General features: G+C 40.6%; 3 protein-coding genes across 4 annotated transcripts; all 3 read left to right on the top strand.

Annotated features, from left to right (window-relative positions):
• The first annotated feature begins 71 nt into the window (after positions 1-71).
• LOC115780995 (nicalin-1) lies at positions 72-6,052 on the top strand. The gene is made up of 16 exons (XM_030730474.1): positions 72-168; positions 1,365-1,527; positions 2,129-2,319; positions 2,447-2,591; positions 2,844-2,941; positions 3,077-3,154; positions 3,318-3,421; positions 3,672-3,760; positions 3,872-4,011; positions 4,100-4,278; positions 4,472-4,559; positions 4,695-4,733; positions 5,086-5,258; positions 5,345-5,398; positions 5,492-5,570; positions 5,712-6,052. Exons 2-16 carry the CDS (start codon positions 1,392-1,394, stop codon positions 5,766-5,768), a joined length of 1,650 nt encoding a protein of 549 aa, XP_030586334.1. The 5' UTR covers positions 72-168; positions 1,365-1,391; the 3' UTR covers positions 5,769-6,052.
• Positions 6,053-6,184: 132 nt separating this feature from the next.
• Positions 6,185-8,849, top strand: LOC115780996 (uncharacterized). The gene is made up of 5 exons (XM_030730475.1): positions 6,185-7,151; positions 7,538-7,851; positions 7,926-7,973; positions 8,116-8,208; positions 8,326-8,849. The coding sequence occupies exons 1-5, from the start codon at positions 7,032-7,034 to the stop codon at positions 8,417-8,419; spliced, it is 669 nt and encodes a 222-aa protein (XP_030586335.1). The 5' UTR covers positions 6,185-7,031; the 3' UTR covers positions 8,420-8,849.
• A 288-nt stretch (positions 8,850-9,137) lies between these two features.
• Positions 9,138-15,859, top strand: myorg (myogenesis regulating glycosidase). 2 transcript variants are annotated; one of them, XM_030728486.1, is made up of 3 exons: positions 9,138-9,198; positions 11,216-11,605; positions 11,729-15,859. In XM_030728486.1, the coding sequence occupies exons 2-3, from the start codon at positions 11,343-11,345 to the stop codon at positions 13,518-13,520; spliced, it is 2,055 nt and encodes a 684-aa protein (XP_030584346.1). In that variant the 5' UTR covers positions 9,138-9,198; positions 11,216-11,342; the 3' UTR covers positions 13,521-15,859. The 2 variants fall into 2 exon arrangements, with proteins under 2 accessions (XP_030584346.1, XP_030584347.1); XM_030728487.1 differs by having other exon boundaries at positions 9,143-9,198; positions 11,335-11,605.
• Positions 15,860-18,127: the final 2,268 nt, after the last annotated feature.

Raw genomic sequence — 18,127 nt, 5'->3', positions numbered from 1 at the left:
TGCAATTAGCTTTGAGTTGATCCCTCGGGAGCAGATGGTGAATGGTGGCTTACCTAGGCGCCTTGAATCCCAGGAGTTAACAGTACTGTGTGTCCATGTGGAAGGAGCAACACCGAAGTTGAGGAAAGAAGAAAGAGAGCCTTGTGAGAAAAGACTGCAGGAGGACAGGTAAGGAACTTTTTCTGTTAGTGCTTGACTTTGGGCTTAAAAATATCATTGTGAACATGGTTTATGGTTGAAATTCATGTACTTGCTGGTACATGATGATGATGATGATCTATTTCTGACATACTTGTAATGGGTACTTGAGGTACTGTATGGTGAATATTGCTTTCACCTTATCTGTCCCGTCTGACACTCGTGACCTAATGACAGATTTTATTTAAACACAAAATGCTGATATGCTGTGCAAAAGTCTTGAGCCACCCTTCATTTCTTTGTATTTTACAAGGAAAATGGGAAATGGGTGCACTGATTTATTGAAACATGGAAACAGAGTTTGTGTGTTTTTTCTATCCAGGTATGCTTTTTGCAATTGCATTTCATTGGCAATCTGTTTGGGATCATTGCCATGCTGAAAAAATGAACCCTTTACCAATCAGACACTTTCCAGATGGTGTTACATGATGGATCAAAATCTGATGGTACTTTTCTGCATTCATAATTCCATCAATAGTGACAAGATCCCCAACACCACTGGCTGAAGTGCAGCTCCCAAACCATGACAGATCTCCACTGTATTTTACAGAAAATTGTAGACACTCACTGTTGTACCTCTCTCCTGAAGTCCTCTGTACATACTGATAACGATTTGAACCAAAAAGTTCAAATCTGGATTCATTGCTCCATCAGACCTGTTGTCACTTATTTTCAGTCCAGTTCTTGTGTAATTTGGTATACCTCAGCCTTTCCTCTGTTTCCCTTCCTTGAGAATGGCTTCGTGACTGCCACTGAGACCATTTCTGATGAGGCTTCAGTAAACAGCAGATGGATCAGCTGTGTCAGGTCTTTGCCGGATTTATTTTTTCCTATTTCTTAATTGGACATTTCAGATACTGTTCATCTGCTGCTTTTGTTCTCCACTTGTCCAATTCATAGGTCATTGTTAAATGGCTTGGCTATGAGAATGGTCGGGTATAAGGAGTGGATTGCAAATGAGTGAAAAAGCAGCCAATGTCCAAAGAAAAACTTTGAAAGAGAAATATTGCTCAAGACCAATTTTTAAAAAAAAAAATAAGAAATTACAAGAAAGCCAGGCTCCCTGGAAGCAAAATATACAGAAATGAGGGGTGACTCAAGACTTCTGCACAGCACTGAAGGTAGTCTGGTCTTGTGTGAAGCCTAACGTTAACCATCCTCCATAGCCTGAGATCACAACTGGATGTGACATCATGTTGCTGAGCATTGCTGCCATTGCACTGCTGCTCTGTGTGCAGTATCTGCACGGCTCTGCTCTCTCTGCCGTATCGTCCTATGAGTTCACTGCCTATAGGATGCAGCAGTACAACCTGGGACAGCGTAAACATGGTAAGTTCAGACACACCTGGATATCATAAAAAAGAGAAATGACTGCATGAACATCTTCTCCAAAGAGTGTTTGACATTGAATATGCAGTATGATGGATACTCAAGCTTTGTCTGTGCTAACCTCTAATCAAAGTTTAAGCTGATTCCTTATGACACCACAACAAATTTGGAAGCCAATTTTAGATTTGTTTTAATAAAGCACACAAACTATATATATAACGTACAGGAAAAGCTGCATTAGAATCCATACTGAGCACAAAATATGTTTCAAAACATTTTCAGTTTTTTTTTTTTTTAAATGTCTGCCAGCATAAACAACTGTGCATTGTGGTCATATTATTTAATGGAGCAGTAATTGCTATGGGGTTATAAAAATACTGGATTTTATTTGTTTGTTTGTGTATCCTAAAAATAACAGTTGACTGAGGGGAATTATTCTCTCTTGACCATTTGTGTTCTCTGCCACAAAACAGATCAGTTTGCCAAAAGCTTTTCTGTGTAAAAAAACAAAGGAAGAGGAAGCTGTGTTCAAGGTAGAGTTTCTGTGTTGCTCAAGTCGATGTTTGTGTGTCATTTGCCTTCTCTTGTTTCTCTTGCTGAGGTTGTCGTGGAGCCATTGTCGTTGCGGAGGCACGCTCAGCAGAGGAGCTGTCACTAACCCGCCGCTGTGTCATAATGAAGGTGCAAGACTTCACTGCAGAAAAATACTCTGAGGCCCTGAGACAAAATGCAGCTGCCATACTGATCCTGCTGCCCCAAAATATCTCCAGTATCCCTCATGATGCAGTACAGGTAATAAAGTGCAATATTTAAAAAAATATTGTACTGTTTTCAGAAGGAAGATATTAAGCAGCTCTTAATCAGGAATACACTTGTTTCTTGACCCTTATTGTTAAAAAAAAGCGCTTTTTTCTCTCAGTCCTTCATGTTGAGTGAGAGCGAGACTTTGCAGAAGGAGACTCTCACGCCAGTGTATGTGGCACTTGAGGACGAACAGCTGCTCTACATGTATGAGGAGCTGAAACAGGCTGCAGCCACACGCACCTCATCCATTTTTGTCCGAGGTAAGCGATACAACAAGATATATGAAAGTACATAATGTTGGACCGTTGGAATATTTAAAATATTATAGTGAAAACGACATGTATGTAGTCAGAACGGTTATAGATAAAAGGTGTAATCAAAAACTTGAATAGAGACAAAAAAGTTACAGCATAAATATAAAGAGATTGTAACACACAGAGAAAGCTAAAAAGAAAGTGACTACTGCTCTAGTCTTACTCACTGCTCTAGTGTATTACTTTTATTGCTGGCAGTCCTGCGCAGCATGGTCACGGCTACAGCGTTTCAGATCTTAGTGAGCAACAACGCTCCTGTTAAGGCCGTCATTGACAACGCTCTAATCACACTGGAGGTGAGTCTGGAACTCAATAATTCCCCATAGATGAATAAAATTGACAAGATCTTCACATTTCAGACAGTTTTTCACTTTGCTTGTAATTGCTCTTCAGTTCAGTTTTATATGCTTGGGGATGTTTATTTATTTCAGGGAGTTCTTCCTGGAGCCGGAGAGGATGCACCCACTATCGTCATCACAGCCCACTATGACTCTTACGGGCTTGCCCCAGTGAGTCAAATACTAAAACACTTAATTTAGAAATATTGGTGTCCTAAGCTCTAACCCCTAAAATTAAGTGTGATCCACCTTCCTTTTAAACTGTCAGTACTTACAGTATCAGACTGTGCTCGTACAGTATATGGATATGTGTGTGTGCATGTGTCTTTCACAGTGGTTGTCATACGGAGCAGACTCTAATGCCGGTGGTGTCGTGATCCTAATGGAGCTGGCCCGTCTCTTCCAGAAACTCTACAGTAGTCCCAAAACCAGACCGCAGTAAGTTCCAGTTCAGTGCAAAATAACAAAGGAAAGATTTGATCAGTGTCTCCACAGAGCAGGTGTAAATGCATCTTGAGAGCATTTTGTGATGAGGTCACACAAGCAGCAATTCTGCCTTTAAGAGTGAATGTTAATGTCCAATTTTATATGATTGTCTTGGTAAAACTTCTTGAAACGCAGGCTAGTCAGTAATGGATTGTGAGCCCAAATGTTTAGATGTTCTATAATTGTCTTTTTGGTGTTTTAGATTTAATTTAATGTTCTCCTTGACTGGAGGAGGAAAATACAATTTCCTTGGAACAAAGAGATGGATTGAAGAGAATTTAGACCATGCTGGTGAGTTCTCAGCTTTGCCACCCACTGAACATGTGGGCTGTGTACTGTATGTGCTAATGTGAATTAAAACATGAAATGTCAAGTTTTTAAAGCCAGACGTTTTCCCTCCAGAGTCCAGCCTTCTCCATGACAATGTGGCATTTGTTCTGTGCTTGGACACACTGGCCAACGGCGATGAGCTGTACATGCACGTCTCCCGTCCCCCTAAGCCTGACACTCCAGTGCATTCTTTCATTCAACAACTGGAGGAGGTAACCAGCTGTACTCTTTCTACACATGCAAGAAAAGTAAGCAAATCTTGTCAGCCTTATGCATTTATGTTATTTATTGCTCCTCCAGGTGGTTTCCTCCAGATTTCCCTGGGTGAAGGTGGGCTTGGTTCATAAAAAGATCAATCTCGTGGAGTCTACAGTAGCTTGGGAGCATGAGCGTTACAGTCTGCGCAGGATCCTGGGCTTCACTCTGTCTCATGTGGAAGATCCAAAATCTGAGCTTCGTGGCTCTATACTAGACACAATGCAAGTTCTGTTTATGGCTTTTATTATTAGTATTTGACTTGAAGGGCACATTTACAGTGAGGGCCATAATTTGTTGGACAAAGACAATTTTCACATTTTTGCCAACTGTGTTATTGTCCAACAGATTATGGTGCTACCTGTATTTTCACGAGATATGAAAAGATACTTTACTTATGTGAGCATCACCTCACAGGTCAAAAGTGGATGTCCGGAAACTCAAGCGTAATGGCATCATCATAGCAGAAGCACTGGCCCGCTATATGTACAATCTCTCTGACAAGGTGACTGAATGCATGGAAACACAGCACACTGTATATACATAAAGGCATAAAGTGTATATTCATGACATTAGCATGTTTTTAATTTGTAGCCATGTTAGTGTGTGTTTACTGTGTATTATTTTTTTTCTTTGCTAGGGTTCACCAAAGGACATGCAGGTTTTCAAAGGCCAGCTGGTAGGTTCCTTGTTGTTTTGATTGATCTGCACAGACAAGTGCTGACCTCTGGTGTTAGTTCATAGACATGACACAGTGTTTGAGTCTTCGGTGGCCTGGCGCCGCATAATAACCTTTCAGTAGCTTAATGCTCTGATTTATGTGAAGATTTGGGGCACTGGAGCTATTTATTTAAATATGTTTTGCTGTTATTTCATAAAAGATTAATATCTACCTGTACCTGAAAAAGTTTAACAGAGAACTTTTTTGCCTACAAGAACTGATCAACTGTATATAGAGTAGAAGTTTAGTTTTACGTGAAATTTCCCACCTTCTTCCCTCCGCAAACCTCACATCCATATCTGCAATGCAGGACTTTCAGGACAGTCGCGTCTCCAGTTTGATGTCCTTCTTGACGTCAGTCCCTCGGGCGACCCAGCTGCTGGATAAGGAACCCGGTCACATTCTGCTGGTCAACTCACTGGAGCACGAATTCAAGCGCTACCTGCAGCAAGTCCACAGACACACCTTCCGACAGGACAAGAGGTGAAAAATACAGCGCTAATGCAAGTAGAAAGCTTTTGAATCCGTTCAGCTGTACTGCATAACAGTAATAATATTTCTTCATGCAGGGATCCTGATATTACCTTTTTTGATCAAATGACCCAACCAGTAGTGATGTACAGGTAAATACTGGTGTTCTTAAGTCTGTTCTTAAGCTTTAGCGCATGTGGGAAATTTAATAAGATATTAAAACACTGATGACCATCTTCTTCCAGAGTGAAGCCTGCAGCCTTCGATCTCTTCCTGGGTGGCTGCATTGCTGCTTATTTGGGAATCGTTTACTACGCAATCCAGGTTTGTTAATGTACTCCTTGATATCTCGTTTATATTGTCATAACCATTCCTCATTTCCTTGCAAACGCTGCAGCTGTTTGTGTGTTCTACTGTACAGTCTAAAAGCAATCAGTCTTTTTTCCGTTCTTTCTCTTTTAACAGAATTTTGGTCATCTCTACACAAAACTGAAAGCAGCAGTTAAAACTAAACACCACTGAACACTGTACGACTACAAACACTGGCTCCACGACAAGCGCTTTGAGGTCAGCTCTGCACATGCTGGACTTTTCCTGGCTGTGCAGCAGGAAGCCTCTCTGTATGATCATATGCATATCATATTAAGTGGGAATTTACTTTGAAATGTATTTCTTTTTTTTTTTAAAGATGTTTGTACCTTTTATTACACTTGAAGTCACATAAATGTGAAAATTCCTTACATCAACAGACTCAGAATGTGCTGTTTGAAGGAAAATGAAATGAAATAAAGAAGAGGTTATTTCAAGCTTTGTGAAACCTGCATCAAAGCTGGGAAGGCAGACCCTGGATCTGATTTGAACTCCTGTAAAGGACACTTCTGACACATCATTACTATGATTCCCCATATCCTCTGCTGTACATCTGTTTGCATGGATTTGACTGGGCTTAACATGGCTGTCAAATGAGGCCCCAACCCCTTCAGTGGATGAACAGCCAGTTCCTGTCACAGACAACTCAGTGAGAGCGCGGGAGACACAAAGGCACCCTACAGTGCTTGGTAAATTATTAATGCTTATGTGGCAAGCTGACAGTGAATAGAGGTGACACTGGGTGGTGGTGGTGGTGGGAGATTCTTAGAAGCCCCATTTCTCTGCTGTTTTGCTCCTTTACTGCAGATTTGATAGCACTGAGTTTGTTTTAACTACGAGACCGCTTAACAGTGCTGTATATCAGTGTTGGCTTATTTGTGAAGGCCCCTGGGAGGGAAATAGGTCATGGACTGTGACCCCAGGTATGTGTGTCTCTGCAGGGGGCTTGGAGGTAAGGAGGATTAGTGGCCGAGTGCTCAGGTAGCACAAAGAGTTTTTCTGCTTCAGCAAAGATGCTTTTAATCTGCTTTACTTCCAACAGAGTGGATTAATCAGAATAGCTCCAAGTTAAACAAAAAGTTTTATCAATTTGGAAGCTGTCAGAGTTTCATGTAGGATTTATTGCTATGGATGCAAGAGAAATACCATGTTTTTATACACTAAACACAGAATAATTAATATATAGAGAAATATGGGAGTGGGATAGGTGGCATTCACTTTCCAGGAACAATAAACCCATGCACATATTAGACAATGTGTCCAACCCCCCCAAGGGAAATACAAAGAAGAGGTACACAGTTGTCAGGGAAGGGGTGGAGTTAACAGGTGACAGTGGAGGTGAGGGATGCTGCATGCTGCATTCAGCCAGACTGGATGTAAGCAGTGGAAAAGTAAGGAAGCCAGTAAGCAGTGAAGATGGTGCCCCAACTGTACATCACAGTGTATAAAGAGCAGTTCAGATCTTCAGGCACAGTGAAAAGAGCGGAGCTTCGACCAACCTCTGCCCACCGTAGGAACAATCCTCAGCCCCGGCCGGTAAGATGTACAATACTGCTTGCATAAACTGTGTGACTGAAAGGCCAGAGTTATATAATACATTAAATTGTTCCATTATTATTATTTTTTTCTTTTGTAAAACTGATCTCCAGAATTAGTAGTTGTAGTGCTTCACTACATGTGATTTAGGAAATATGAAAAATATAATTCATTTCAGGTAGGCAATTACATAGCACTCTGTATGTAGCTATACTAAAAGAGTGTCCAATAATAATTGGCTGGTTGTTTATATTTTCCAGTGAATAATAACAAATGTATCCCATCTAATATTGGATTTTTCCCCCATGCTTATTTATTCATCCAGGAATAACCAGAGTTAAGAAAATTTACGTGTGTGTGCCTCCTTTGTTTTTTTCTCTCTCAAGGACTTTCTGTTTCCCAGGAGTCTTCAGTCCATCAACAGGTCAACCCATGCGTTTCCACATCCCTTGCCCCCTGTGGACTTCGGCCGTCCTCTTTTCCCCCCTGTCAGACATTTGTCATTTCAAAGTCCTGTTACAACTTGTTCTGACAGCTATCTAAACACAGCCAACTCGGCCAAACCGCAACACATGCCCCCTGTCGACCAATCCACAGTACAAGTCCCGCCCTCTGCTGATAGACCGCAGAAACTACAACTGACGGAGCCTTCCCCAAACACTGACATTCAGCTCAGCACCTCTTTGAAGAGCCCACAGAGGTAGTTATAAATCACTTTAATCTATAGACCAAAAATATATACTGACTGATTTGGACTGATTCTCTGATTCTCAGACTGGGTTATCAAAAGCATGTCCATCCACTCTCAGCACAGCAACTCAGGTAGGCAAATCACCTTTGGCCTCCTCTTATGGCCTCAGAACCTTAAATATACTGGGTGAGCTGATGAACATTATTGACTGATAACTTACTGATTATACGAGTTCTTTTCACGTTCACGTTTTTTTTTTTTTTTTTTAAACAGGCAAAATGCAGGTGCTCAAACTCCTGCAGCTCCTCGCAGCTCTGCACGGACAAAATACCTTAGGTGCTGTTCTAACAGCGCCCGGGACAACAGGTGCATATTGACTTGAATGTGATGTTGGATGGAGAAGAATACGCCACTCTTTTATCTTTCTGTGCCTTCAATAATAGCTCCAGAGGACTAATTTCCTTTTCTCCTTTGGTTTCTCAGCAGTGGCTGCTATAGCTGCTTCCATGTGGTGAAGCCCTACCAAGCTGGACACTACGTCATACACCCAGAGTTTGTGTCTGAAAGCCTTTATTAGGATTATTAGAGCCCTGGCTTCCAAAGTGGGAATTTGGGACCCGAAGAGAGAGCAAAAAAAAAAAAAAAAAACCCTTCAGATTGTTAACTTCTGTTTAATTCTCTGTTAATTAACCCAGTGAGACGAGGCGTAAGACTGAATCATGTAGGGTGTACACTCACAGCTGTTATCTCTTTGAGTACAGCAAGGAAACTTTTGCAGTTAAATACTAAATCGGTACCAAAGATCTTCTCACGAGAGGATTTTGATGCTCAAATGAGGCACTGTGGCCCTAATGTGCTGTGTGTGACATTAAAATTTAAATCTACTGTGAGAAAGATAATTTTCCACGTGTGTGTGTGTGTGTGTGTGTGTGTGTGTGTGTGTGTGTGTATGTTTAAATCCGAATCAGTGGTATCATTTTCTACTACAAGAGCAAATGTAGTAAAGCAGTGTATTATATATAAGAGATGGATTTTCCTTAAAGAAATAAAGGACCCCCCCCCCAAGCTCTAAAAAAAAAAAAAAAAAAAAAAAGCTTTTTTTTCTTCTTTTTTTTTTTTGGCTCTTGGTGACTTTTACTTAAACCGTGTTTGATGTGAAGTGTTGTGTGATTTGTTCATGTCTGTACATGCAACGCTGTCACATGTGCGGCAGAGTGAAACTACATTTCCCATGCGGTTGTGGTCGTGTGCAAAGCGGAGACGCAGCAACACGTTTTGACTCCTTTCTCGGGTTGTTTGTGTGAACTCAGGCAAACAAGTTGTAGTTGAGCCGCCAAGGGGGACTGCTGCTGATCGGTAGGCAAAAACTGTATAATATATTTATGTATATGTATGTACATCTTAGAATCTAACTAACTGAAGAGAAATGCAACCCGTGTAAGCAAAAAAAAAAAAAAAAAAATTATAGTGCATATGGATTACGTTTTATTTTCGTCCTTCTCGCAGCACCAACCAAGGCGCAAAACGAGGAGGACTTTCTGTACATCGCAGCCCTGTATGCAGAGGCTGTGGATAAGCACGAGTTTTTAAAAAACTTAGAACTGCACGTTTGTTATTAGTGTGCGTTGTATGCAATTAATAAGAGAAAGATACTTAACCAAAAACTCTTAAAGCAGACAACGGTGAAGTTTGCAAACGCGCGTACACGCGCACAGATGGAGGGTTTCTTTCTCAGATAGCTGTTCTGATTGAATCAGCACTTCGGTGTTTGTTTTTCCTCCATGTCATGGTAGATAGTGAGTCAGCTGAAATGGTACATATGAACTCCCCGTGATATCACCATAAACAAAGAAATGCAGTCTGAGACTTTTAGTGGGAGTTTGGGGGGGGGGGGGGGGGTCATTGTGTTGTATTTTTTATTTATTTTTTAAACTTTGATTTTATTCATGCGAAGGTTGGAGCAGAAAGGGTTGTGCAATAAAAGCTAAAACTAAATTTGGATAGCGGATTATCTTTTTGGTCCATATCTAATAAAAGCAAGTCATTATGTTAGGCTGCTGGTGGACTTTGTAAGAAATGTAAAGACGTCATTGTGACCTCTGGTGGATATCTTGCACAGTTTTCCAGGATTCTGTTTAGTGAAGCTATTAGTTAATTCTTGGGAAAAACAAAACAAAACTATGAATTGTTTAAAAAGTGTTAGTTGCAGCCTGATATGGTCATAAGTTAGTTTCTTACATCTGCCCTTACAGTTTTCCATTAAAAGAAACAACTGGAATAAGTAGTTACTGTAAATCATCATCTGACTTTCCTGGCAAATTTCCTGAGTCCAGCAACTTGAGTTAATCTCAGAGGTACCAACAGTTAGTTCTCTGTTAATTAATGATAGGCTTATGTTATCACTACTGCTGTTGGGGGAAATCTATACTAAGGGTGGTTGAACACAGAATCAGTCAATTAGATTGCTAATTAATAGCCAGCATTTGTTTATTATCGACCCCTCCTGCCAGGGCAGAGCATGAGCGTCAAGTGCAGTTAGGACTAGTCAACACGCAGCTGAGTTGGAGAGGACTGAACTCCCTTTGCTCTGCTGTGCATTCTTATCAGATCTCTTCTGATTAGTTAAAGCCACAATAACTAACATCAGCCATTAATTAGCCTACCCATAAGAGATTCTTCCTTCTCCTTGTTGGGAGGTGCAGTAGAAATGGAGCTCTGGCCTTTTTTTTTTTTTTTGTTAGATTTGTTTACATTGCTGTCAAACTTGTACAGAATGATCTAGCTTACTTGGAGTTTTGGTTTGTTGGGCTTGATAGAACACAATGTTTAGTATTCTTTCCTTTCCTCCCTGACATTGGCAGAGGTTTAAGGCCAAAATCCCCGTTTTCTGCTTCTCTGCTTCCTTACATACAAATGAGTATTTATTCAATTAAATTCATAGGCTACAATTACTGTTGGGAACATCTGCTTATTTTTTTAATGGGTAATTGGCAGTAGATTTGTTTGGTTAAATCTCAAACACATCTTTAAAGTTTACATCCCGACAGCCTTTAAATGCTGTGAATCCACTTTGTTCAGCAATGCAGAGCATGTAAGACAATGCAGGGAATGAGGTGGAGGCTTTGAACTGACGGAGAAACAAAAAGGACTGAGAGCACTGATGGAGCTCGGGTTGTTTTCCTGGAGGTCCTTTGATACGTTGTATATTTGTTACTGAAAGGAACATGAATGCGCCGAGGCTCTTGCACTTTTTCATTGAAAAAAAAAAAAAGAATCAAAATAGTAATTGCAATTTAATTTCCTAAAAATACAGTGTGAAGTCTGCAAATATTACACCGACTTTTCAAAGACTCTCGTGTTATTCTCATGGCAGGCAGAAAAAAAAAAAAAAAACAGATGTCACCACCTTGACAGTGTCAAACAGAAGAGGCTTCCTGTAAAACAGTTTGATGATCTGTGGAAAAGCAACTTTCAGATTTGCCCTCTGAACAGCACAAGCCATGTACCAAGTGGTGCCAGGCGGAGCGGGGGGCACAATTACAGATGTTATCCCCAAGTCGAAACTCAGCAAGGATACTCGACCCTTAGTTGGAGCTGGAGTAATCGGGCTGGTGCTGGTGATTGCAGCTGTAACTGCGTGGTGTTACTACATAGCCTCTTTACGCAAAGCGGAGCTGCTTAAGACTGAGCTGCTGGATCTGAATAAAGATGGCTACATTATCCGAAACCAGGGAGGATCTATTGTTTTCCGAATGCAATTCAGGTTGGTATTTTTAATTTGATATTTTCTTATTAAACCCAACTTTTTTTGGTCATTTGTCATTTAACAGAAATGTGAGATTTCTGCAAAGAGAGAATACATGTAATTATTTTTGATTCTTGACAGGTCAGGAACCCTTGATTTGGATTCTTGCTCTAAAGAAGGTGAGATTCTGAGCTGTGACAGCACTACTGACAGAAAACTAATTTTCTTCATCGAGACAGTCCGACCCAAGGACACTGTCCAATGCTACCGTGTGCGCTGGGAGGAACTGGTTCCTGACATTCCTGTAGAGCATGCCATGACATATAAGTTTGCACACTGGTATGGAGGTGCAGTATCAGCAGTTCAGCACTGGCCTATTTCTATTTCTGGCCAACAGGCTCCAAAACCATTTGTTACTAGTGACATCTACTCGAATCGTGATGAATTTGGTGGAATTTTGGAGAGTTACTGGCTTTCATCTAATGCCACTGCCATCAAGATCAATAACTCTGTGCCCTTCCACTTGGGCTGGAATGACACAGAGAAGACCATGTACTTCCAGGCACGGTATAAGGATAGTTCCTTTAAACCAAACCCAGGGGAGGTGCCATGTGCTGAACTAAGTTACAGAGTTTGTGTGGGATCGGATGTGACATCCATACACAAGTACATGGTCCGCAGATACTTCAACAAGCCAAACAAAGTGCCTGCCGAAGTCATGTTTCGTCATCCCAGTTGGTCGACATGGGCCTTACATAAAACTGACATTGACCAAGAGAAAGTTTTGAAGTATGCTGCCAACATTCGTAAGCATAACTTCAATTGTAGTCAACTAGAACTAGATGATGGCTATAGCAGATGCTATGGGGACTTTGAGTTTGACCCAGTAAAGTTCCCCAATGCCTCTGCCATGTTCCAAAAGCTGAAATCTGATGATTTTCTGGTGTCTCTCTGGATTCACCCTTTTGTTAATTATGATTCAAAAAACTTCCATACCTGTATAGAGAAGGGGTTGTTTGCCCGGGAGCCTACAGGCCAGCTGCCAGCCTTAGTGCGTTGGTGGAATGGCATTGGTGGCATTTTGGACTTCACAAACCCAGAAGTCCGTGACTGGTTTTCCTCCCAGTTACGTTTGCTACGTTCCAGGTATGGGGTGTCCTCTTTTAAATTTGAAGCAGGGGAGGCTAACTACCTGCCAGAGAAATTTAGTACTATGAATCCCATTCGGGACCCAAGTTTTTTCACAAGACGTTACACAGAAATGGCTATCCCCTACAATGATAGAGCTGAGCTGCGCAGTGGTTACCAGTCCCAGAACATATCCTGCTTCTTCAGACCAATTGACAGAGACTCTGTGTGGGGCTATGAGTTGGGTCTCAAATCTCTTATTCCCACAGTGCTCACCATTAGCATTCTGGGCTATCAGTTCATTTTACCAGACATGATCGGAGGGAATGCATATCTGAACCGCACAGATGGAAAGCGTGGATTACCTGACCGAGAACTTTATATTCGCTGGTTGGAGCTGTCAGCCTTCATGCCCTCTATGCAGTTTTCTATTCCACCATGGGAATACGACAACGAGGTAGTTGAAATTGCTCGGAAATACACAGCCCTCCATGAAAGTCTCGTGGCGCCACGTGTCCTGGAGCTGGCCAGCGAAGTGCTGAGCACCGGGGACCCAATCATACGTCCATTGTGGTGGATCGCCACAGGTGATGAGACAGCTTACAAAATTGACTCCCAGTTTCTGATTGGGGATGACCTCATGGTAGCCCCAGTTTTGGAGCGTGGAAAGCAAGAGCGTGACATCTACCTCCCCGCTGGCCATTGGAGAAGCTACAAGGGGGAGAGATTTGATATCAAGGAACCATTGCACCTCACAGACTATCCTGTAGACCTGGATGAAATTGCTTACTTTGTTTGGGTGTAGCAGCAAGGAAATGACAGCCTTGATTAGCCTATGTGCCAACTGGGTTGTGAGAAAAGCGCCACAATTCATCTTTTATGGCTGATAGGAGAGTTGTTAAATGGAAAGGTTTATGGGGTGAAAAAGGGTTTTTTATGGGAATCAAAATTTTAACCGCACATTTCAGAGCATTACAAATGTAAACCGTGTCTCTCGAAAACTCTCAAACCCTCTTAACTTTTCATGATTTTCTTTTCCTGTTTGATTTAAACTCATAAATGCAACACTGTCTTTATTATTTTGCAGATTGATGAAACACAGCTTAGTGTCTTTTAAGTAATGCTGCTGTCTGGCAGTTCTGAGTTAATCCTGATAAATGGTAAAATATAATTGATACTAATCATCAGGTATGCTTGTATGTTTCCAATATTGGCCAACAATGGCAACCATAAGCTAGTGCCAAACCCCTTAGTGTGTTACAGTAATGAAGACACGTTTTAAAACGCATCAATTAAAGACATTTTTGTTTGCATAAGTAAGAATTTCAGAGTCATTTTATTTGTGTTGCTTTAAGCTATGTGGTTGAGACATTTGTTACAAAAGGGAGTATACTAACTGTGAAAGAAATCAGGCTCAATTGCCAGTGAATGCTATAAACTTGTTCTATATTTGAGCCTCACAGCACTTTGAATTTCAGCTTAAGCCAAACAGACTGTGGTGGGAGGACGATTAAAGGGGTGTCATTATTGGATACTTTTCAGGAAGTCATGTTTTATGCTTCATTCGTCAGGATCAGTGCTTGAGGTTTAATCATTACAAAAGTACATGAGCTCTCACTAATGTAACGCAGAGCCATGGAACTACTCTTAGCCAAGAAAGAAATGCCTTTTATTAGGCTTTGAATGTTTTCCTCTCCTACTCAGGGAGTGGTTTTCTCAGGCTGTGCTTGAAATATCTGGTAACTTTTTAAAATGTACTTTGCTGAGCGCGTATGCAGCTAAACAGTTAGTAATTCTTTCATGTCTTATGCAGTGTTTGCCGCATCCAAAATAACGAGCTATTCCGTGGCATTTTTAATATCATTTTTAAATTTAGAAATAATGTGTATTGTTAATTCAGCATCATTTAATAATCGCATGTATTGTTACAGGGATTTTATTTGCAGTCTCGGGTTGTGTGGATAATTTAACTGCAGTGATGTGTCTCTCATTTGTGAATAACTGCTGCCAAACGGAATGATTTTTTAATGCATTTATTACAGCCCTGTTTTCAAAGACATGATACTGAGTCAGGAAAGAGAATAAAAGAAGAGAATGTCCTTATTTGCTAATTATTTTAGGCCCGTATTTAATTGGAAGTAGTAGAAAGACACTTCTATAAACCCTTGTCAGGGAGCACAGTTTGTTACTGCACCAATTAATGCAAGTTTTCTCTGCTATGCAAAGAAAAAAAACAAAAACATATGTAAACAAGATCCAGAAACATCAGTCCTTTCCCGAGGCCCATGTCATCTAAGATGGATGAAGGCAAAGTGGAAAACTGTCCTGTGATGTTGCCAGTCAAAATTTTAAGTTTTTGTGGAAATGGTGGATGCTGCATCCTCCCAGCTAAAGAGGAGCTAAAACCATCTGGCTTATTATCAACAGACAGTTCAAAAGGCGGCATCTGTGACGCTATAGAGTCGGTAAGAAATCTCATTAATACCGAGCACTACATGCAGTCTTTCTGGCAACATATGTTATCATCCAGGCACCTCTTTTTTTTTTTTTAAAGGAAGGCCTGGATTATTTCAGCAAGGCCGTAGAGAGTCTGGGTGCTAAACTGGTCTGCCTACACCCCAGACCAAATGATACCACACTGCTCACTTTTAGTATTTTATCTTTTTAGCATTTTCTGTTAAATATTTGGTTAAAATTATATGTATCATCATCCAAACTTTTATTTAGAAATGGGGTGGTGTCGGTATTGATTGTGATCTAATATTTTTGATCCATAAATGATATCCAGTGAGGTTAACACTAATGCTGCACAACATGACATCTTTGCTCCTCAGACATTTCTGTGAATATTTCACTGTGTAGCTACAAATGCTGATATTTTTTTCCCCGCAGTTATAAATCAAAGTACATCATGTAATATCATGTATGGTATTATCAAGAGGCGCAACAGATATTGATCTTCTCATCACACTGGGGTAAGCCAGTTAACATAGTTCACTGACTGGCATATCAAAGCTTATCCAAGAAGCCAAGCTCATGAGTTTTATCCATTTTATTGTCATTTGTGTAAAAAATTTGTTTTTGACATAAAATGTAATTATTTTAAATCCTTGAAAGATGAATAAATGCATAAATAATGTTTAATGATGTCTATGTTTGCTTTCCTGTGCTTCTCCTTAATTTAAATATGCTTTCTGTTTCTGACCCATACAACCTCAGGCTCAACTTTTGCCTTTTGAAATGTGGCTTCTGTGTTGACATCCAGTGAATTTTGTTTCTGCCTTTTGACATAGTTTCATCACAACTGTTCTACCTATTTATAGCAGTTCTCATTTAGCATCTGGGCCAAGTCAGTCTCCAAGGCTGTTTCTGTCTAAGGCTGTCTTACCATATAACAAGACTGAGAGGCCGAATCTTGGACTGTGTGTGTGTGTGTATGTGTGTGGGGTGAGGTGAGGTGGGGTAAGAAAACATTAGCACATGACTAAGAGGCTGCATATCCAGTGTCAGTTTGTATGAATGTACTGTGCAAAAGTCTTGAGTCACCCTTCACTTCTTTATATTTTGCTTCCCAGGAGTCAGACTTTCTTGTATTTGTTCCAAAACAGTCTTGAGCAATAATTTTCCAGGCTTTCTGAAGGCCGTTCAAAGTTTTTCTTTGGCTGCTTTTTCACTAATTTTTAGTCCGGTACTTGTATGTGGCCATTTCCAGAGGAATCTGTTTTTCTTTAATCCACTTAACACTGACCTATAATCATTCAATCATTAAAAGGCACTAAACTCAACCAGTGTTGACTACAGTTAACAGACAGCTTTGCAAAAAGTTTAACTGAATCTCTAAAATATCAAAGATAACACAGTTTCATAGACACAAAATAGTATTTTAGCACCAAGAAGTTGATTCCAAAGAGTTATTCTACTGGTCACTGAAGCCTCATCAGAAATGGTCTCAGTGGCTGTCAAGAAGCCATTCTTAAGGAAGGGAAACTGAGAGGAAAGGCTGAGGTATGCCATCTGCAAAATGCGGTGGAGGCTCTGTCATGGTTTGAGGCTGCATTTCAACCAGTGGTGTTGGGGATATTGTCAACACCAATGGCATTATGAATACAGAAATGCACCTTCAGATTTTGATCCACAATGCAGTACCATCTTGGAAGCATGTGGGATCATCTTGACAGAAAACAGAACAAAAGGTGTTCAACATCCAAAGAACTTTGAATGTCCTTCAAGAAACCTGGAGAACTGTTCCTGAAGACTGCGTAAATAAATTACATTAAAGCTTGGCTGAGAAGGGGCACTCGGGTGGCTTAGTGGTGAAGCCAGTGACCACATTCATATGCCGCGTTGTGGTGTGGGTGGCACAGGCTCGACTCCTGGCCTGTCACCAATTTGCCTGCGTGTCCTCCCCTGTATCTTCTCCCCATTTCCTGTCTCTCTCCACTGCTGATAAAAGCCACTGTGGTCAAAAATGCAAAAAAAAAAAAAAAAAAAAGCTTGGCTGAGAAAGCTCAGGCGGCATTGAACAATAAAGATGGTGCAAACTAGGGTTTAATCCCGGGATCCGGGATTCCCGGGAAATGCGATCAGAACCATTTCCCGTTTCCCGGGAAACGTTAGACGGGAAACCGGGAAAAAAGTCGCGCGCGTCGATTTGACTTTCAGAAAGAAAAGAAAGCTTCAGAATGTTAAATTTAAGGAAATATTGAGAGAAGGGTTCGTTTAATGCGAAAAGCATTACTCTTCATTTCAGGCACGTTCAGCCTCCGTTTAAGGCTTCAGCCTTCATCGCAAGCGTTTTAATAGAGGTATTACACAGTTGTACTTTTTTCCTCTTTAATTTGTTAAAATCGTAGGCAATGTGTTTACCCTAAGGTATTTTGTATTATATAATTTTATATTATTATATATTGTTATATTGCATTATATAGCCTATAAAATATGCCTGCCCTGAACAATAAAGAAATATCTGTTTAACTTCGAGTGTTTCTTTTCCTCGTTTGCAGCCGCTTACTAACAACCATGAATTAGGATACGGGCCTAATGGGTGAAGAAATTATCATGAAATAGATTGCTTTAACATATTTCGCTTTTAAAATGGAGTTGAGTAAAATGTATATTTTTTAGGCTATAAGGATTGGCCAGTTTTTCAAAAGACGATTCACAGCGAACCTACTTTAACCCTCAGACACGGTGTTATAAATTTGCTGTTGCCAGAATGGCAATGACCAAGTCGTAGTGCATTACTCAAGTCCCTGTGTTATGCCATATTATAGTGTAGTACGGTAGTTAACTTTTCAATGACTATTACAGCGTTCCACTGGTGGAGATACAGTGTAACAGATGTCGCCACGACAGCGTGGCTGAGCCTTTATCAATGCTGTGGAGATGAACCGTATTGTTTTGCACCAGCAG

This window comes from Archocentrus centrarchus, chromosome 5 (genome assembly GCF_007364275.1).
Source record: "Archocentrus centrarchus isolate MPI-CPG fArcCen1 chromosome 5, fArcCen1, whole genome shotgun sequence".
NCBI classification, from domain to species: domain Eukaryota; kingdom Metazoa; phylum Chordata; class Actinopteri; order Cichliformes; family Cichlidae; genus Archocentrus; species Archocentrus centrarchus.
The sequence above is the reverse complement of the archived record's forward strand: the minus strand, read 5'-3'. Positions and strand labels throughout refer to the sequence as shown.